Source organism: Sander vitreus, chromosome 8 (assembly GCF_031162955.1).
Source record: "Sander vitreus isolate 19-12246 chromosome 8, sanVit1, whole genome shotgun sequence".
Lineage (NCBI taxonomy): Eukaryota > Metazoa > Chordata > Actinopteri > Perciformes > Percidae > Sander > Sander vitreus.
This window is the reverse complement of record NC_135862.1, coordinates 6,157,542-6,180,209: the sequence shown is the minus strand read 5'-3', so window position 1 is coordinate 6,180,209 and position 22,668 is coordinate 6,157,542. Positions and strand designations below refer to the sequence as shown.

The window sequence follows — 22,668 nt, the reverse complement described above, 5'->3', positions numbered from 1 at the left end:
TTCAATGAATTAAATCGAAAATTGCAAACTGCGCTGAGGAACACTTGTTCAAAGAACCCATCCAAACACACACAGGCACACAAACACAGAAGAAGGAGAGGAAGCAGTGAAAAGTTCAAAGGCACCCGCTAAGTTGGCCTTAAGTCCCAAAGGTGCATATAAAGGCATCTGGAAGTCTCATATAATGATATGAAAGGAAATTAAATGCTTTTATTATTATCACCAGGAGGTGAAACTGAGTGCCACCGTACACAACGTTTAACTTTATTACAGACATACAGTAGATATATTGTATATAGCTAGTCATTGACATCAACAGTCAACGACAATGTTCATTATAACACTTCACTTTGGCATGTATTAAATAGTAATGCTATCAAAATAAACAATGGATGTTTTGAGAGAACCAAGGGGATGTAATCACTATGTCTGTAGTAACGTTATGTAGGCCTATATGTATAGTGTTACCGTTCTCTTAATACACCCATGCTAGCTACCGCTGATGTTAGCTACTAGCCGATAGCCCCGGCAGTTTGGGAAACACTAATGACGTTACATCCACGTTACAGGCTTTACAGCATACATACATTCATACATTCCTCGGATGTATCATAAGATAATACCATGGATGTATTAATAGAACACATGGTGAATTACAACCATAGGCTATATCCATTATTAAAGCTACAGGACCTCAGGAGAACCGTCATATGAACATGTGCAGTGCAGGGCGACATGGGCGGGAGCAGCAGTGTGTTTACAAAGAGTGCGGACAGGCCTCCTCTTGTGTGGCGCCTGGGGAAAAACTCAGGGGGAAAGACTTCTTTATCTGAGCCGTGACATAGGGGTTAGCCAAGAGGATTGGGAGGTAAGCAGCCTAGACCTGAGAGAACCAGACAAACCCTCATGCCAAGTGTTGAACTCTGGATTACAGAGTTCAGAGGTATCTTTCTTGGGAGATGCTTGCATAACACGACTCATAGGATCAGGGTCTGATGTCTGCAGAGAAGAGCTGTTTAATCTTAAGGATTGTTCTTTTGATGGCGCTTCAGGGGAGGTGGCCACAAACACGCTCCCCAGCCGATCAATGTGTCATCAAAAGCAGGGGAATCATCCGCTGGTAGCCAGTGATTGATCTCTGATTGCTTCTAAGCTCTCTGATTGATCAGACTTGCATTTGTAAAAGCTCCACGTGGTCTTATTTCATCTGTTGGATTAATGTTTCATGGCTGGATAAAAGTAATTGGGTTATACCTCTTATACGTTTGTACGTGTGTGTGAGTGCATGTGCGTATTATGTTTATTTAATGTAAAGTGATTTGGTTACTAAAGGACTATTCCGGCGCAAAATGAACCTAGGGGTTAATAACATATGTGTACCGAGTCGAACGTTCTCTGGGATCTGTTTTCATGCTAATCGAATGTGTCTCTAGCTTGAAACAAACTACCGCAAATGGTGATTAGCTGCTAACTTTGGCTGTCAGGGCAGATGCTTTAGCAAATCTAGTCATGACGGAAGACTTTGGCCAATCACCGCTCATTTCGGAGAAAGGGCGTTCCTATTAGCTGTTCTACAAAATGCAGATGTGTGTACCGTTTTGTTCTCCATCTCTGAAACGTCTCAAATGGCAGTATGAAAACCGAACGGTACTTCTCATAGAATTCTGCCACTATGTAAGTGCATCGGGATCTCAATCACGATCGGGATAATTAAGCTGAATGACTAGTACTCGTACAGGTTAGGACAGAGAGAAGAGAGCTGCAGGACGAGGGCTATTTTTAAATTAAATTTGTTTTGCCTTTTCCAAGTTCCTGTCTCCCCCAGCTCCATATGCATTTGTCTTTTATTTAGATGACTTGATCTTGAAGAAGGCCTGAGGGCCGAAACTCCACCTAAATAAAAATGCATATGGAGCCAGTGTGCAACACAGTCTACTTCCAGTGATCAGCACTTCACCACGAGTCTTAGTGTACATTACATATCTGCATTATAACATTACTTATCTGAATTATAACTTAAAGGTCCAATATGTAATATATTTACTTTACAGGTATTTTAAGTCATTTCAACATTTGTATAGCTACTCACATTGAATTATATAGAGTACCCGAGTTGGTTACTCTCAAAAATAATTGAGGCACAGCCAGTAAAATGATCCAGACTGGTCCTGGCTAACGCCACCTAACTGCTAACGTTACAGGAGGACCAGGCAAGCGGGCTGTTTACAACGTTTAGCCTGTTTAGTGGCTGCAGCTGACAACGGTGAGTTATTTTAAGCCAAGAGAGGGAGGCTGTAAACCGTGAGTTTGCAGTGTGTTTAGCCATGGTTGCTGTAATTCTAAGCCAATAAAGTGTGTTCAGTCGGGTGGCAAGGACGGCAAGGTAGCTAACGTTAGTGTTATTTTCAGCGGTTCTCACCGTAAATCTAAGCCGAGGAAGTGTGTCTGTCCGTCAGGTGGAGAGGACAGCGAAGGTTGTTGTGTTTTTAGCAGTTCCTACAGTAATTCTAAGTGTGTCTGTCAGTTGGGTAATGTACAGAGTTCCATGTGAGCACGGGCTTTTATGACTGTCAATATAGCCAGCATCTAACGTTAGCTACTCCAATGTGCTGTTAAGTAATGTCTGGCAATGTGAGACAAGCGTTTAGCAATGTTGCACCTTCAAGCTAACCACCCAACTGGACCCATGTGGTTTGACTGTTTGACTAACTGAGATACAAACCGACAGACATTTCTATCCTTAAACTGCCTATTTAGGGTAAAAAGAAAAACTAAACAAATGCATGTGAGTTCAGGATCAGGTTAGACAATCGTCTTTGCCACTACCATATGTAGGCTTAAGAGTGAAGGTAACCAAGTGTTTGCCATCTGGGCCTGTGGGATTTGGAAACACCTTGCTTGACTTTATAATCTTAGGCTGGTATAACCACTGCCATCTTTTCAAGGGTAATCTGTAAGTGGAGCAGTGGGAGCACACAGCCTCCCACTCATTGTCAGAGGACCATCGCTCCTCTGATAAGGATTAGCAGCTTGGATGTGTCTATTTCTGGCATTATTGCTGATTCAATCTTTGCTTTTTCCTGCACGAACAAGACAGTGAGATCCAAGATGCATTTCTCAGCATCAAATAATAAGGATTGTCACTAAATGTTTTGCACACAATAAAAAGCACACCATACGGCTGAGCCAGTATGGATGTGTTTGTGTGTTTGTGTGTGTGTGTGTGTGTGTGTGTGTGTGTGTGTGTGTGTGTGTGTGTGTGTGTGCCTGAAAATCACCTGTGTCAATGATGCCGGGATTGGAGTGAAACCAGGTAGGTAAAACAAGGCCACTGAAGGTAGAGAAGCCAAGGATGAGCAGGTTACGGGATGAGTTAAGATCTACATACTGGAGAAAAAGAGACACAGAGACAAAGTGAGCGAAAGGGAGAGAGAGAAAGAGAGAGAGGGAGACAGAGAGACTTTATTTTGCTGTCCAGCTTCAGCTGTTTGCTGTCTTTGTTTTGGAACTTAACTAAAATGTGATCCGAAATAATCTGGAACTTTAAAACAGGCCTGATTTCTTTTCTCACATTTATGGTGGTTATGACAGGTCAACTCAGGACAGTCTAGGGGCAAATCATGTCTATAAATGTGCTCTGACTGATTAATTAAAGTATAAAGAAGCAACATTTATCCACCCCTACTACACAAAATGACCGTGGTGCTGAGGGGGGTTGACACAGTTCTGAGTTAGCTTCTGTTCTACTAGCTTTCAGCTTGAATTTATTTTCCGAATGAAGAGTTCTTTCATTAGTCTTTCTAAAAAAACTGAAATTTGAAACCAGGGTTTTCTGCCCTCACTCTAAGCTAAATCTGGCCACCTTGTCGGTGCAAACGATTATTTTGTATATATTCTATACTGTAGCCCCAATGAGATTGTGACACCTATGACTAAGACTCAAGGGAGCTGTAGTTGTCCAATGCAGACAAAATAAGCATTTGAACAAGGACATAAAACCCTAGTATAAGGTTTCATCCTTTTGCAAAGACTGATGGGAAAGAAAAAAAAACATTACGGGAAAAACACACTGTCTGGGTGGGACTTTGGCTCTTTATATTAATGATTCAGTGATAGCTATGGGGTGTTGAATGTAAAAGTTCGGTTACAATTTTTTTGCTGATAAATTTTCAACATTTAGCTCACTTTCCTCACATTTAGCGTATTTTCCTCACATTTGAGACAGAAATTATATAATATAGTAATATATATATATATATTATATATCTATATATATAAATGTTAATTGTTAAATCTAAATGTTATATCTAAATCTAAATGTTAACTATATATCTAAATGTTATATCTAAATCTAAATGTTAAATCTAAATCTAAATGTTAAATCTAAATCTAAATATTAAATATATATCTAAATGTTAAATCTAAATGTTATATCTAAATCTAAATGTTAAATATATATCTAAATGTTAAATGTTAAATCTAAATGTTATATCTAAATCTAAATGTTAAATTTATATCTAAATGTTAAATATAAATATCTAATCTAAATCTTAAATATATATCTAAATGTTAAATGTTAAATCTAAATGTTATATCTAAATGTGTCGCCAAGTGTAAAGCTAAATATTTAGAAAATATTCAAATCCCCAAGGAAACCACGCCCACTGCAGTGGCTTCAAATAGCGGTGCACCCAGTGATGCCCCAGCAAGGGGTATCTCTGCTGTAGCCAGTGGGTACTTGTGGAGAAAGATTGTGGAGCAGCTTAACTAATCAAAATAATAATTGAATTATGATTGATTTAAAACAATATATCAGCTAAAACAGCTCAACACATGTTAAAACATATAGCGAAGTAATCAATGGTAGAAAAAAATAGCTAAAAGTGGCCTACTGACTTAGCTAACAGTTGAGATGATTAGCTAAAAGTAATGGATGACTTTTGAAACATTAACCACACTTCAAGTAAAAGGTCTAGTTAGTAGAATTTCTGACCAAACCAACCTAAATGTTTACAGTTCAATTGCATGAAAATGTAAGAATATTTACTTTAATATGATAAATAGTGTGAACACATTGGGAATTAATAGGTCGGGGTATGTGAGTTTATATGACAGGGCTGTGGGGAACCTCAGACCACAAGGGTTGGATAGCACTGATCTACAGTATTTTATATTATTGACCGACCGGTATGTTACAGACATGCCTTAATAGTTGTGTTAATCACAGTACCGTTGTTTGAATTACATATCTCCGTGTGTGACTAACGTCATCCTTCCCAAGCAATCTAACATTAGCCCAGCATGCATGCTGGGCTAATGTCCAGCTATGCAATCCAACATATTCATCCGAACACAACTAAAATGTCACAATCCAGCCACTTGTAAGAAGTTTGTAATACTGGTTACATAGCTAGTTATCGTGTTTTGTTAACCTTAATTCTGTTTGCTAAGGCTATATTTTATTGGCTTGCAAAGTAGCTATCTGTTGCTAACGCTAACGTTAGCTAGCTAATTTATGTAAAAAAGCAGTAGCTAACTAATGTTACTGCCAAAATATGGTTTCATTGTAAGACAGTGTAAACACATGACAACACTTGACGAGTCTTACAACACCTCTCTGGTCTCTAGTGAAATCATATCTTGGCAGTAGTTAGCTTTTTGAGATAAATTAGCGTTAGCAACGGATAGCTCCTTCGCAAGCTAATATAGCAACATAATTCAGGTTAATAAAATACGGTAATGTAACCAAAGTATTGAAAACTACTTATATGTGGCTATAGTGTGACAGGCCTACTGCTGTTCAGTCTCGCATTGCAAGACCTAGCTAACTTAGCTAGTTACAGTGCTGGCCTGTTCAGATGACATGTCAGGTGCAGTGTGTGAGCTAGATTGCTTGTGAAGGATGAGACAAACTAACGTTAAACACACAAGGAGATATGAGTCAAACAAAACAACGGCATTATAGTACACACAAATATTAAGACATTTCTGTGATATAAGTCAATAATACAAAATACTGACCGAAATGTGTTTTAATCCAGTAACATTAGTCGAACAGCTCCACTGTAGTCAGTATTTACTGTACCAACAGGTGTTGACTGAAAATTGCGGTGCAGCGCGATTTGAAGCCACTGCAGTGGGCGTGGTTTCCTTGGGGATTTGAATATTTTCTAAAAATTTTGCTTTACACTTGGCGACACATTTAGATATAACATTTAGATTTAACATTTAGATATATATTTAAGATTTAGATTTAGATATAACATTTAGATTTAACATTTAACATTTAGATATAAATTTAACATTTAGATTTAGATATAACGTTTAGATTTAACATTTAACATTTAGATATAAATTTAACATTTAGATTTAGATATAATATTTAGATTTAACATTTAACATTTAGATATAAATTTACCATTTAGATTTAGATTTAACATTTAGATTTAGATATAACATTTAGATTTTTATATATATAATTTCTGTCTCAAATGTGAGGAAAATGCGCTAAATGTGAGGAAAGTGAGCTAAATGTTGAAAATGTATCAGCTAAAAAATTTTAACCAAACTTTTACATTCGGCACCCCATAGATAACATGGTTGAAAAGTACAACATAGTTCTGTATTTAGAGTTACAATTTCTGGTGAATACTCCCTCAAACAACCTTACTGCTTGCCTGTTAAAAGTCCCTTATTACACCCTACACACCCTTATTTTCACCAGGAAAATGTCCTCACATTTCTATTTATGATATAGCAAATAATTACAAAGTGATAGCATTTCTTGAACTAACATCCAAAGTACAACACTATCTTTTGATGTTAATAATGTAAAAGATATCTTTGTGGGTTGTTTTAATAGGCAACAGTGCTAAAGACCTGCCCCAGCACTCCTGCTTTAATCACACAGAGATATCTCGTGCCAGGAAACAGGATCCCAGTTGACCTGAGCTCACTTGGTTGCCTGTTGCACGGACTGTTTTCCGACTACACTGATGACTAAAAGTGTATAACCAACTTTATGATGTGTTCACACCAAACACAAAGCGAGCATTTTGCATGTCCCGATTACATACAAAGCCAGTGCAAAGATCGCAGAAGTCATCCAGACATACTTCTTGGAGAGATGATGCAATTCATCGAGCTGTGAACACCTCCGGATGATGTAAGGAATCCAGAAATGTTGTGGCTGCTTACAGCTCTACACCAGTGAACTTGTGCGAGTAACGCAAGGCAAAAGTTTGCTTCACTCAACTTCCAGAGGGCCAGTAACTGTCATGCTAAATATGCATGCAGAGAGAGCAATGTTATGGTATTTAATATCTGACATGTAACAGTAAATGATTTAATTCTTTTAAGAAACAGCTGAATAGTCACTCTTTTGATCGCAATTTTAACTAGTCAGTTTGATATTTATATTCCTGATTTTATATTAGCTTTATTTTTTTTGTTATATTTATTGATTTATAGTTCTGTTATGTTGGATTTTGATTTTTTTTTTCATCTGCAACCTGTTAATCTGTTTGGTTAGTTTTTAGCAATTTGAGCTACCCAAATAAAGTTTATTTTTATTAATTGACTCCCATAGAAATCTTCTTTTCTTGCTCAACACGTCCTCATACGTAAACATACTTGGTCGTTGGCCAATGACTCACAACACAATATATATGAACATTGTATTTAACGTTGTGAAACAGTCACAGTTTTGAACGTGTTATTAACACTTTAAAAATGGAACTACTTGGTTAAAGGGATATTCCACGGCTGGAAAGATGAATATATCTTTAAATTGGGTCACTTTTGTAGTAGAAATGTGAAAAAAAAATTCTTGGCCTAGCCATAAAATGTGTTTTTGGCTCATGTGGATGAAAGACACCAAATCCCAGAACACACTTGCTTCGCTTCACTACGAGGCCGCCCCCAAGCCACGCCTACCACTTACAGAGAGGCAGTCAACTGAGTCAAGTCTATTGTGTTTTATTGTCATTTCAACCATATACACGAAACAATGTTTCACCGTAGCTCAAGTGGTGTTACACATTTAAAATATATAAATACAACATTATATAAAAACGACATATGAAACAGGCTACATTAAGTGCACACACATTATATGCTCCGTAAAGTTCAGCTAACGCATTGCATTAGTGCTTGGTGTAAACACAACGAGTATTAACACAGCCGTGAATTTGCGTGGAATGTAGCTAGAATGGTCGGCATTTAACAGTCACGAACTCCACCAGTGGTGAGCAGTTAGTTGGCTACAAGCACCCCATTTCTGCACCGGTCCATGTTAACACAGCCCTCCTCCACAAGTTTTATCCGGCGGCAGCATCTCTATCTGCTCGGAAGGCTAGCAGGCCTGGTAGCTGGATAGTCCAGTACACTATCGTTCAGCCACGTTTCCACAAAAAGAAAAACACAGCAGTCTCTGAACTAGCATTGGGAGTTTCGTTGAAGTTGGATGCAGTCCAATCTGTTGTCTAATGAGCGGACACTTGCAAGCAGCATGGATGGCACAGGTGGCTGGCTAGCGTTAGCTTTCCACCTAGCTGGAACTCCTGCCCTCGTCCCGCTTTTCCGCACACCGCTTTGAATGCCCCCTTACCCGGCTAGCGGCATCGAGCAACACCGCTGGCTGAGGTGCTGGTCTCCGTAGCAGGCGAAGCTCGCGTAGTATTCCGTCTGTAATAAAGTGCCCTGCATATTCTCCAAGCTGTACCAATGTATCCCGGTGGTACACATGTGCGGCAGTTTGAATGCACATAATTGTTGTACAAGTTTTCTGCTGAAAAGACAGAGCCTGTTTAGCGAAGCTTCAAGATGGCTGACACTCGGCTCCACTCGGCTAGCATCGGCCAGTGACAGTCCCACCCCCTATGGGCGGGTTGAAAACATGCGGAACTAGCTGGTTGTAGTTCATAGACTCTGGGCAAAAATGCCTCAGATGACGCTACATGACGATTTTTGCTTCATCGGAGGCTTTTTTCCAGACACACAATACAGAGCTCTATCGTCTCAGGGGGACATGAGGAAGCGAAGCACGGTCATTTGAAAATACTACCGGGTTTCTACTGAAACAAAGCTTAGTGCTAATCGGTGAAGTATCCCTTTAGGTTTAGGAAATGATCATGGTTTGGGTAAAAATTTGTCTGCTAAGTCTGTGACATAGTTACGCTGCAATGTGTTTATGAGCAAATATATTTAAATATTAATTTAAATTTAAATATTTAAAATTGGTAAACTTAAAAAACAGTCAACTTTTCCCATGGGACAGCAGCAGTCTCCGGGGTGAAAGTCCTGTGTTTGTTCGCCGTTTTCTTAAATACTTTTTACTAAGCAACTCACTAAAATGATACTTCCTCTTTTGCTCCCGCCATAATTACTACGGCCACTAGGGGTCGAAGCCTGACAACACGTAAAGATTGGTCTTAATAAGCTGCTTGCACAATTGACCTATACAGCCGTTTTTTTTGGTGAGGACAGTCTGGTATTTCAGGTCACCGGGTCAGTGCCAGAGCAGCACCCCTGGAACCAGCTAGACTCAGTATCTAGTTCAAGGGCCCCTTAGCAGGGTGGAAGTTTTGTGTCTCAGGATCTTAATTTTCAAAGGAAGTGGGGCGAAATAAAATAATAACATATGATACAGACTGTTACAATATTAAAATGTGTTTACCTGAAGGTTGGATATCCCCACTGCTGCGATCATTCCAAACATAACGAGGAACATGCCTCCAATGACCGGGTCTGGGATGGTGATAAAAACTGCTCCAAATTTCCCAAAGATCCCCAGGACGATCATCAGAATGCCGGTCGTCTGGAGGACCAGTCTGCTGCCAACCTGGAATAAATTGAGCACAGGGACTTGTTATCCTGTGTTTTCGAGAGGGGTTAATCCATCATTCTCACTATGCCAGCTTTATTTTTTGTACCAGGATGCTGTGTAGGGAAAACACCTTTGAGAAGCATGCAGAAGTCTTAACAAGGACGCTATCAATTTCATCTGCAATGATTTTAAGTTGGATGTAGACGTGAGAAAACAGAGAAAACGGCGTCAGAAAAAGAGTTTCGGGTCAAGCCCACCTAAGTCATAAAACATTCAGCTGTAGCAGGGGCTTTTATCTGTGCTATTTATCTGTGGCTCAGTGCTATATTTTTTTTACATACCGTTCTAGTGAAATATGCCATAAAAAATGAACTAAATACATGCCAAGTCTCTTACTTCAACATTAATGTCGTCAGTGCCAAGAGACTACAGGCATCTTTATGGATGTTCTTATCTGTGTGATGCTGATTGTTGCTCATGCAGTTTTTTCCAAATGTAGTTTCTCACATTTAACATCATTGATTCTTCTGTATAGTTTTTCCTTCCCAATTTTGCCAGAATGTAAAGATGATCGTTTATTATTCAACAATGTATAGTGGGAGTTTTGCAAATCATAACTCATTACAATCACAAACTGAACCAAATTTATTGGCATCCACGTCAGCAACTCACTAAAATTGAAATTCATCTTCAGTCACATGCCAAAAAAAGGCACAAAAAAGCCCTGTAAAGAAGATGAAATTGAAGCAGTATCTCCTCCTCCAGTTACATTACCGTCATTTAAACTGTCAGTCTGCTCAGCATCTCAGAAACTGAGACTCACAAACAACTGCAGTGCATAATCAATAAATCATCCAAAATAATAGGCTTCCCTATCATACTCATAAGGTCAAGCTAAATCATATCTGACCCCTCTAACCCTGCTGACTATCTTTCCTCAGGAGGTGATACAGGCCCCTGTCCACCCAAAACACTGAGCTTTAAAGACCATTTCATTCATCCATGCTATACATGCAATTGTGCTAGTTTATATTTTCTTAATTTCTATTCATACTCTTATGATTTACAAATGCCTGGGTGATGCCGGCAGTGGATGTATTAAAGCTTTAGTACGTAATTAAGGAACAGGACTTTAAATTAGCTTTTTTGATCACCAGCCACTAGCCACGTTTGTTTTTTCCTAACTAACTTTAATTTCAGCTCCTCTGGTTTGTTTGGCGCCGTTCCATTCGTATTCTCTGTTTCAGCATAGCCGGTAATCGACACGGACGCTAGGCACGTAACCAATGGTTGTACGACATGTCACGACATAAGTGTTCATAGGAAATGTAGGATTAGTACTACAACCAGTGTTTCCAAGCCAAACACACACAAAACCGCCCAAACGGTATCACGGAAGGTTTGTATCATGTGGATGCGCCAACAGTTTTGTTGTCATTACTTACAATTCCTCAGGAGGGAGACAGCAACTACGCACTATAGCTTTTAATGAGGATTTTACACCATCAATATGAACTCTATGCCATTACAGGAGAGTGCCACCTAGCTGGCAAAGCTCTCAGCCAGACAGACATTAATCACCTATAAATAAACATTATTTGTGAATTCAATAACTCATTTAGTCTACCTTCCTTTACCTCCACAAGCTCTTGCAGTGTGAGCATGGGTAAAGTCTGGTATTAAAGTGCCCATATTATGAAAAAAATACTTTTTCTGGGATTTGGGGTGTTCTTTTGTGTATCTGGTGCTTCCACACACATACAAACTTTGAAAAAAATCCATCCATGCTGTTTTGAGTGAGATACGGTTTCTGAATGTGTCCTGCCTTCAGTCTCCAGGTGAGCTGTTCAAAATCGGCACGGCTTGTGACGTCACAAGCCGAAACGAGCTGGCTAACCGCAACCGTTAGCTCGTACCGTTAGCGTTAGCATGCTAACGCTAATGCTAACGCTAGCATACTACCTCGTTCTCAATAGCAAAGCACTACACACACAACACACAGAAGTTCACCATAATCTACAAAAGAACTACTTACATGTGCGCCCTCATTTAGAAGTCTCCCAGCTAATCCTGCCTTGTAACTGACCGAAGTTGGAGAAACAGCCTTTCTTTTACTTTTACTGTCTGGAGCTAGCTAGCTGACATGATCTACATCTGAGCTACTGCACATGTGCAATCAAAGATAGTACAGAAGAAGAAGAAGAAGAAAAGAGGTCTCACTCTGTAGCTAAAACAGAGACCAGCTGAAAAGAGGATCTGCAGCAGTGAGAGAGAGCTGTGCAGTACAACAAAAATATGGTGTTTTTTGAAAATTAAACCATGTAAACCTATTCTGGTACAACCTTAAAATACAATTATGAACCTGAAAATGAGCATAATATGGGCACTTTAACATGGCAAACACAGTTGCCCACAAACAGGCCAAACAATTGAGAATAATTAATTCACTGCTATCAAAACCATTTACCTAAATTTAATAATTTGACCTTTCATTTTGCAAAGTGCAGAGGAACTGATAGAAGAAGATCCCAAAGCATTCTGAAGGGTTGAGCTCACTAAAGTTCACTCAAGTTTTCATTGTAATGTACCGGAACTAAAGACGGATTCTTCCGAGGGAAAGGGCCGAGGGGCAGTTAACTCTAACGCTCTGCGAGACTTAAAAGGCATGAAGTGACAAGCATTTGTATGTCAAGACACAGTAAATTGTTCCTGCTCTCAAAATAACCAAAAGCGGAATCCTACACTGGCAGCATTAGGCTTAGAGGTATGTAAACAAGAGGCTTATAGCTGGTTTCCACTGTGTATATTAAAGTTACAGTGTGAAAATGTGTATGTGATTATACTAGCTTTGGAATTATTCTCATACCATAAGGTTTTGTTTGTAGAAACAATCTTTGTTTTCGTTTTGGTTCATTCATTTCAAATCTGTTTGCCACAGAGTCAGTCTTATCTGCCTGTCTTATCCTTTAGATAAAGGATTAAGCCGGGATTTCCCAGTTATCCTGGCTCAATTTAGCCTTGACTCGGTATCACAAAAGCAGAGGCACCTAAATTAGCATGGAGATTTATTGTTTACAGCTAGCCTGCTCCTGACCAGGCTAACAGTCAGGATTTATTAACCCTGGGGCATTTTCTGTTCACTCAGCAGTGGTTTTACCCTATTGTTATCAGCCTGCATTAAAATACAACATGTGCATATTGCTGTTCATTTATGCACTATAAATTATTTTGGTTGATTAATTTTTGTATTCTTTAACAATAAAGGATTCAATAAATTGGCATTCTTAGCACACAATTTGTGTTGTCCAGTAAACTGGGACTATAATTTGGGAGGATTGTACAATTATAAAAACCTATCCTAATTGTACAACCCTCCTTAATTATAGTCTTAGTTCACTGAACCAGTAACTATATAGTGTAGACTACTGTACATTCATGTAACAACAGGGAGAGGACACCCCGATGGTTTTTTACTTTATATTTTGCCTGGGGGGAAATAACTGATGAATATACTCTGTTACATTCATGTTTACAGTGTGCATTATATTTATCACTTAATTATCTTTATAGTTTCTAGATTTTAGAGTCCAATTTCTTCAGTGTCTTTCTTTTATATGCCCATTTTAGCCCATGAGAGAGAGGGAGAAACAGAGCGAAAGAGATATGTATGCATCATATTTCTAGCGTAGTTGAAAATGGATCTTTATGGTAAATTTCCAGAGTAACCTTCTTCTGCTTACTTTTAAGGCAAAGAGTACAACGGTTAATTTGTGCAAATGATTAGTAGCCTAATCCTTGAATGGTATGATTATGACAGTTTCAATTCAGAGCAGTGGTCAGTTAATGTATATGTTTAGGCTACTTACACATTCAGTCGGTCCGCGATCGTCTGCCAAGCTTTCTCTCGCTGTTTCTTTACAGCGCCGCTAATATGTTTCACATTATCATACTTCAACAAGAAGCTGCTGCTCACTGTGTATAAAGTATGAACAATGCATATTCTCCATTTTAGCATCAGTACATCTGTTATCGACCTCGTGGTCTGTCAAGTAAACGTGAACGTGCATCTATCTGAAATACTTCAGCCTGGCTCGACCTAGTCGCTCCTCATCAGCCTGGCTTGGCCTTCGTGAAACGCACCAAACCAGACTGCCCAGATTAGACTAGGTCAAGCCTCGCTTTATCGGTTATCCTGGATTTATAAATTCTGCTTTTGTGAAACAGCCCCCAGATGATGCAAACGTAAGGGATTTACAAATCCGACACAAAGTGATGTTTAAGCTGCACTTAGATTTTTTTTATGACTCAAATGACTGTGAGCAATGTAAAAAAGATTCATTCGTAGGGACATGCCAATAGAGAGTTATCACTAACTCTGCAGCTTTACAAAAATAAATAAATCTTTTAACCCATTATTTTGGATTTACATAACATTTGCTTAATGGTTCACACTCAGTGCTCTCTTCAGCCCCTTTTCCAGCAGCAGCAGGAAGCTCTTTTAAGCAAACAAGATAAACCCAGTTTACTCTACCGTCCCAGCATCAGATTGTCCACAGACGAAGGAACTAACTGGTAATGAAAGTGGAATATTGGAAATAGCTGGATATGTTCTTGGTGGAGACAAAAACAAAACTAAAAGGTCAACAGAAACATGACTCCAGATACATGCTTATGTAGCTTGTCTAGATGATGTACAAATAATCAATTGTTTGCTCAGGAAACTATTACGTTGCGTACCTTGGTGATGCCCAGTGCAGCGATGTTCTGGCTGTAGGAGGTGGTTCCGTTTCCAGTTCCCCACAGTGCAGCCAGGATGCAGCCGATGCCCTCTACTGCGATACCTCGATTTATGGCGTGAGTCGGTGGAGGAGGGGCGCCAGACAAGCGAGCACAAGCGTAGTAGTCACCGATTGATTCCATGGTTGATGCCAAGACGCCTGCCATCATACCCAACACTGAAGACACACTCACTGTGGGCATACCCCATTGACCTGTGTGTTCACAATAGGCATACTTTAGTTTCCATACATACAGCTCCTAAGGCTGCTCCATTATGGGAAAAAAATTATAATCACAATTATTTTGGTCAATATTTAAATCACGATTATTTAACACGATTACTCCTTGACTTTTGGAAAGATGTTGCATTTATTGAACTTAAAAAAACAGTGAAACAGTAAAACAAATCAACAGTGAAAACACCTTGGACTGTTACCTTTCCCTTAATACTTTTCCCGTTGAATTGTCCTTAAAATAAATAATATAAAAATGTATATTCAAATGTTTAAATAGTATTAAATAATGAACACAAAATGAGATTAACTGCTGTAGTGCACTTTCAGAATCTCTTGAAAACAATAAATAAAATGCAAATAAAAGAAAAAAATTTATAAATTAGATCAAAATGAATTTGCTGATATACTGAAAGGTCTTAATGTATTGAACATGTAACATTAAACATAACATTTTGTCAAACTCAATTCAACTAATTCGGGAGGGGCGAAAGTGTGAGTGTCATTCAGAACACAAGACAAAAAAAGAGTTTACTTGCACGACGCAAAATGTTTGATTTTCTTGATTACATTGTTTTTGTGATCGTTAAAATCAAAATCAAAATTCAATTAATTGCACAGCCCTAATAGCTACAAACACTCAACCATATACGTAACTAGATTACTGCCAACATCCTTCAACATTTTAAATATTTCATAGGCTAGATCCAGCTGTGGTTGACATTACCTGAAAGTTTGAAAGTTCGTTTTGACTGGGGGAATGGCTGCTACGAGGGGTCCGTTTCAGAAAGCAGGTTTAGTGAAAACTCTGAGTTTGTTAACCCTGAGATGAGGGAAACTCTGAGTTTTCTGTTTCAGAAAGAGAGGTAACGTAACCTCAGAGTCAGTTACTATGGTAACTGAGTCTGTGAACCTAACCTGGTCGGGAGCAGGTTTTCTTCAAGAAACCTCGAGGTTTTTAAACGTTTTTGTGTAGTTGTTCCCTGGACACAAACCAGTGAGAACCATTAAAAAGAAATAAATGATTATAAATTATAGTTCTGTTAATGATCATGGTGCTGCAGCCTCAGAATGGGATATAGTAGTAGCTTACTTTTTCGACCGCAGGATTGCACCCAAATGAAATTATAGGTGTAATACAATTCCAGTTTTCACCAGTAATATTATAAGTTAACTGTGATTAAATATGAAATTAATACACTGTTAATGCTTACGCATTGACTCGAGCAGCAATTTTCTCCCACACCAATTCTCTCTCTGTTGCAGCAGCAACCGCTGTCTTGCTTTTTTAACGAAATACATGTTCAAATTCATTGTTTGTGCGCATGAGTATTTCCGCCGGCCCGTTTGTTTGTGGTTGTTATCATGGTGAATCGTAGTATCATGGCTCCATTCATACTGCCTTTTTCTTGTGGTGGTGCACGCGCGTGAACATGCTCGGAGTTGATTGAACCAACTCCTATAAGCTGTTCTGGAACCGAAAACACCCATCTCAGGGTAAATCAACTCAGACATCAGGGTTAAACTCAACCTCCTTCCTGAAACGGATCCCAGATGACCTGAGAGGCCAAGAAGTGTCCATATGTCAACAGACAAACCATTCCTCCTAAACCAAAACATCTGCTAGACCAAAGGTTTACATGACACTATGTCCACTTTAGGGCTGGGCAATATATCGATATTATATCGATATCGTGATATGAGACTAGATATCGTCTTAGATTTTGGATATCGTAATATCGTGATATGATATAAGTGTTGTCTTTTTCTGGTTTTAAAGGCTGCATTACAGTAAAGTGATGTACTTTTCTGAACTTACCAGACTGTTCTAGCTGTTCTATTATTTGCCTTTACCCCACTTAGACATTATGTCCACATTACTGATGATTATTTATCTAAAATCTAAGTGTGAAGATATTTTGTTGTCAACCCTAGAATATCGCCGCAATATCGATATCGAGGTATTTGGTCAAGAATATCGTGATATCTGATTTTCTCCATATCGCCCAGCCCTAGTCCAGTTTACTCAAATATCATGCAAAGATTTATTTTCATACCATTTTGGAATTGAACCCATCCCAGCAAAAAACATTCAGGATTTTAGAATTCCGCACATAAAAAAAGCAACAGGTGAATGTGAGCTACTGATCATTTGATCCATATGGATAATGCCCTCATAGGACCTACAGCACAAACTAAATAAATGCAAATTTTCAGTTTAGGAGACATTTTTTATCTCCACATGCCATGGTTAACCTGTTGGGCTGTTTGAGGAGTCCAAATAGCTTTGCTTCTGGCTCTGCTAGTGGTTTTAGGCATACAGTATGTCTTTTAGGTTATGGACCCCCCCACTGAAAAACTTACCTTTTTTAAGTTCATGCAATTTTTTTAGCCAGATTCCATTTAAAATGTTGACATAAAAGACATGACATGATTACATAGTATTATATTTATTGAGCATCTGAGTTCTTGAGTCATCTTGGCATTGCATTGTTAACTTTCCACTTAAAGATGCAGTAGGTAAGCCTTATAAAACTAACATATTTGCTAAAACTGACCCTATGTTCCAGTAGAACTATATGAAGCAGGTCATTTAAAAAAAAATCTGGCTCCTTTGCAGATATCCACCGCTCCCTGTTCAGATGCACCAATCACAGCCAGGGGAGGTGTCTAATTGCGTGTCAATCACTGCTCAGGCACGCGCATATCATAGCGTCCTTCCCTCCACCCTCCCCGCACACGAGCTGCAGATAGGTTTCCTCCCCTTCCCCCCTCTTCACATGCGCTCTATCATGCACAGCTCTGCCTTGTGGGGTGAGGGGCTTAGGAGACCGGTATGGGGCTTTAGCAGAAAGGGGGGAGGGACTGAGAAGTTGTCAATGTTCAAACAAGTCCTGGATCTTCACAATCCTACCTACAGCACCTTTAAGATAGGAGTAACATATAGCAATTGCAATGACTCAGGGACATTGTGGTAATTTAAACACCAAACATCCCTGCTCTCTTTGTTGCTTAGTTATTGGCCTTTCTGGTGGCGTGTAGGCCTGTAACAATGAGTTGCAATATGACATAAATGTTCATCTAAATTACGTTAAAAGAAGCAGGAGCAGCCACTGCAGGATCCCGTTGTATAACATAAATATGTTTTCATTAATTAACAAAAAATGAAATAATACAATTTCCACCCATCATTTTCTATGTACAAGTTGAAATGCACAAATGGTTCAAAATGGTTCACTCCTTTACAATATATTTAATAGAAGTATTTTAGCACTCTGCATGCTGTTTGATCAGTTGGACTATTTTTTCCCAGAAATATTTTGATTATTATTAAAATCTAGTGGAACTTCTAAAGCAGGCTCCTTTCATATCCATTTCCTACAGGTTATTTTATCAAAACATATTTTTCAGGTCTTTACCTCCAAAATAAACTATTCTCTCAACTGTAATTACAGTCTGAAATGCTGAAATGTAAACCTAATGTGTACATGTAATGGAAAGTCCTTGAAAAACCATGGCATGTCTTTTCTTCCGTGTTATTTTTTGTGCATGTCACTGCAGGAACCTAAAGGATTATTAGGAACACCATACTAATACTGTGTTTGACCCCCTTTCACCTTCAGAACTGCCTTAATTCTTTGTGGCATTGATTCAACAAGGTGCTGGAAGCATTCTTTAGAAATGTTGGCCCATATTGAGAGGATAGAATCCCCCACACCATTACACCACCACCAGCCTGCACAGTGGTAACAAGGCAAGACGGATCCATGTTCTAATTCTGTTTAATTCTATTCGGGGGGGGTGTAACAGCTCCTAGGCCTCAAGACCTATTTTAATTCCCTTTGGTTGCTCGGATCTGGGGATTGGCTAATAACAACTGATGACTGACGCCTGGATGAGTTGATTGCTCACATGTCTATAGAGGGAGAGAGAGTGCCTGGGCAGTCACTCTCTCTCCCTCCCTCCTTAAGGTTGCTTGGACTTTGGTTGAGTTACTTTTACTTTCTTACTGTACATCGCTAAAACTTCACAGATCCATACACTACACACATTACTGATAAACTATTTTTTTTATTTAACTGAGCAAACAAATATTTGGTGATTTAAAAATCTGATATTCCGATATATCGGCCAATATATATATATATATATATATATATATATATATATATATATATATATAAAAGAATAATCCAGAAACGCATAACAAAACATGCGACAACAATATAGCACACACTGAAGAATGTATTGCATAAATTGACTACAATCAACACACTGATTGGGCATCCAAATAAAAGGTGGCAAATTTTCCCTTTGATAACCAACTACTCCTACTCTTGAAGTTAGAAGAGTAGAGGAGGTTGGGTTCATATTTGGATAACAAAGTGAAACCAGCTGACTTTTATGTTTCTATTCTGTTAATTATTTGATACCCGTTTATGCACACTGAATAATACAATGTCCTGCCAAAAACATTGCGTACAGACATTTTTCCAATTTGTTAACATGCTGCTATCATAAAAAAAAAAGAAGTTTTGTTTATGTGTTTCATTGGCACAGTTGTTCCTGTTATCATTTTAGATTGTTCTCTGGCAATAATATGGATTACAGGACCTGAGTTAATGTACCGTCTGCAAACAGCAGGGGCCATGTGCAAATAATCAAAGAGTCATGAAACTGACTTTGCCGTTCACATTCATGAATAAAAAACTGACACCAAACTGACCCTGCAAGTGAGTGTTCCGATATCACAAATCTATAGATTGTTTTTGACACACATATGCATTTAATATTTGGCAGAACAAAGAATATGTAGTGAAAAACAGTATATCTATGTCACTGTTATAAGATAAGAACCATGAACTACTAAAATGATGATCATGAGTGGTTTTGAAAATCAGTCCAAAGGTTGTAGAATTTTATTATAGCAGCACATGCTCTTTGAAACTAAGGAACACATGCTCCACATGGAAATCCTGCACAGGTTGCTGCCAGTTCAACTTCAAGCCATAGCCAACTGACTGTCGGGAGGCTTCTTGTCCCACTGCAGTTATAAAAGATCTTATCATTTTGTAGATCATCACTTTCTAGATCATCATCATCATCTTAATCATCACCATGATCATCATCATCATCATCCCATTTCAGACACTCAATTATCAGGAGATTAAGCAATTAAAGCAAACACTGATAATTTGAATCCACTCCAAGAGATTCAGCGACAGTTTGACAGATGATTAAAGAGCAGTTGTGCAACCCTCAGCTAAGCTACAAAATGTCATCTCTTTACATTTACATTTAGATGTTTGTCAAAGATGAAATTATAAAGAGGCTGACAGATAAGTTGACTAAATTAAAGGAACCATAGTACTCAGCAGTTTCAAACAACCGTTAACAGTTGGAACACTTTGACATTTATTACAGCAATAATTGACAGATTGTTTGTTAGTGCCACAACTAATGGCTAAACAATTAAAAATGAGTTGGCAAATAACTCACCCTTCATAGTTATCTATCATCTGTGTTGCTCCTACTACTCCTAAAATCACACTCTGGGAAATATACCTTAAGGTGACCAGGTTTGACCAATTAAGTATACCGCATAAAACAATTGTTAAAGTATGATATTCATTCACTTACCTGGGTAAGGCACATGGATCCAAGGGGAGTTTGCCACAGCATCCAGGCTGATGTCGGTCCTGGCTGAGAAGCCATACTCATCGGACTTTGAAGGAAAGACGTCAAAGACGGTCAGTAAGAAGCAGACCAGCCAGGCGCCACACATCCCGAACAAAGCCTAGAATTTGTAATCAGATCCAGAATGTCACATTACATTTAAACTGAAGTTCAACCAACATATAAAACATTACTGATTTTAGGCCTGACAAGGCAGTATTTACTACATGTTTTGAAGACTAAAAGCATTAAAGTTATTAAGTAAAGTATTAAACTCAACTACATGCCTAGCCTCACGTGGCCAAAATTACCTGCTTGTTGTTTGATTTGTATCACAAGCATTCAATTTGAGCCTGCATACGTCTTCATACAACACGCCTTGGGCACAGGTCTGCACTTCTGATTGCAATAAAGTGGGAGCAAAGAGTGGAGCAAAAGAATGCTTTTACCATTTGCAGGGCTTTCCTAGGAAAGTCAAATATGAACTACTACGACTACCATTGTAGTCACTGTTCCATTATCTTTATTGTGACTATTTCTGCCACTGTTCATCACACCCCCAACCGGCACCGTCAGACACCGCCTACCAAGAGTCTGTGTCTGTCCGAGGTTTCTTCCCGAAAGGGAGTTTTTCCTCGCCACTGTCGCAATAGCTACCGCTAATGCTTGCTCTTGAGGGAATTATTGTAATTGTTGGGGCTTTGTCTTACTCTGTCTGTAAAGTGTCTCGAGATAACTCTTGTTATGATTTGATACTATAAATAAAACTGAATTGAAACTGAATTGAAATAGTAGCTTAAGGCATCAGAAAAATGTCTTCATATTTCATTTCTTTGATACTATCTTGACATCATCTATAAGATCCAAGAAGAAGATAACTTAAGTGAGATCCATAAGCTCCTCATATTTGAACTACTAATGATGATGAAGTGCCAGAGTATTGTATGCATTATATGACCACTTAATGATGAAAAGGACTGTGTAAACTGTGCAATTGACTGTGTATACTATTGAGTGTTAGCTAACCTCAGAAAGTAGATGTGCTCTTTCCCCGCTGCTATAAAATTACTGGCTTTGTCCCTTCACGCTTAAAAGCTTTGCATTGTATGATTTGGCTTCATTCGATGGACAAAACTACTAATGAATATCTATTAAAACATGTTTTTGTTTACTCTAAGATCAAGAGACCTTCAGGTCTTTTTGTTTCATAGGTGTTCACATGATGTGAATTACATCATGGGAAAACATGTTCGCCCTCAGTGTCTTATTTAGATATAGGCTATTAAGTCACTACAGATATGACTAAAACACACAGGCGGCTCATAACCACAGGTGATCTCTACCTGATAGCTTGTTACTGTAGTCACAGGACAAACATATTTAAAGGGCTTAGAAATGTTGGCTCACATCATTCCACAAAAGACTTTGACTGGGGTTGTGTTTACTCAAGCCCAAAAAAGTAAAAAAGAAAAGACGCAAACCTGTAATTTCTTCATACATTTGTATCTATTTTTCTTAGTCCAATTGACTGCTATTTGTGTGTTAATGAAAAAATAATAAGAAGATAATTAGTATCTATTATAGTACTTCTAAAAAGTTGTTGGTATGCTGTTAGCTGTACAAACTGAATACTCCACATCAGTAGGATTTCCTGTTCCAGGCCTCTTTGACATTAAGATGTTACCTACTGTGAAGGACCAAGCACTCTAGCAAGCACTATTTTCTCTGACGAAGCTATTTGCTTTGATTTTATGGATCAAGTGGACTCAAGTGTGAGTTCCTGTACTCATTATTTTTATAGGCATATGCGATGAAAGCAGCAAAATCTGCACAGAGGCTCCTGGAATGGAGATGAGACCACCTATATTGTAAAAAAAATAAACAGATGTGTAAGCACGTGAGATATACTTTATTTGAAGTAAAAATCAAGTTGCGCTTGTTTTGAATATAGACAGCACACTATTTGATTGATTTATCTTTGATTTGGTCCCCAGTCTTCACTGTAAGTTATTCTTGCATTCTGGATTGGCAGACTTTAGCTTGATACTAGCTATTTCTTTTGCAGTGTATTTCTTTTTAAATGTATTGTTTTGAAGCAAGCCATGGGTGTTCTATGCAGGTTTTATGGGCCATAGGTGTTTAAATTACATTTTT

At 38.5% G+C, this 22,668-nt stretch overlaps 1 protein-coding gene across 1 annotated transcript in view; it reads right to left on the bottom strand.

The window, feature by feature from the left end:
* Positions 1-22,668, bottom strand: part of LOC144521873 (solute carrier family 23 member 2) — a 57,056-nt gene that overhangs the window by 3,049 nt on the left and 31,339 nt on the right. The window contains exons 7-10 of the mRNA XM_078256512.1: positions 20,479-20,635; positions 14,564-14,817; positions 9,677-9,841; positions 3,279-3,387 (exon numbers count right to left, since the gene is read on the bottom strand). Of these exons, the coding sequence (XP_078112638.1) occupies positions 3,279-3,387; positions 9,677-9,841; positions 14,564-14,817; positions 20,479-20,635 (685 nt within the window). The remainder of the gene's footprint in view (positions 1-3,278; positions 3,388-9,676; positions 9,842-14,563; positions 14,818-20,478; positions 20,636-22,668) is intronic.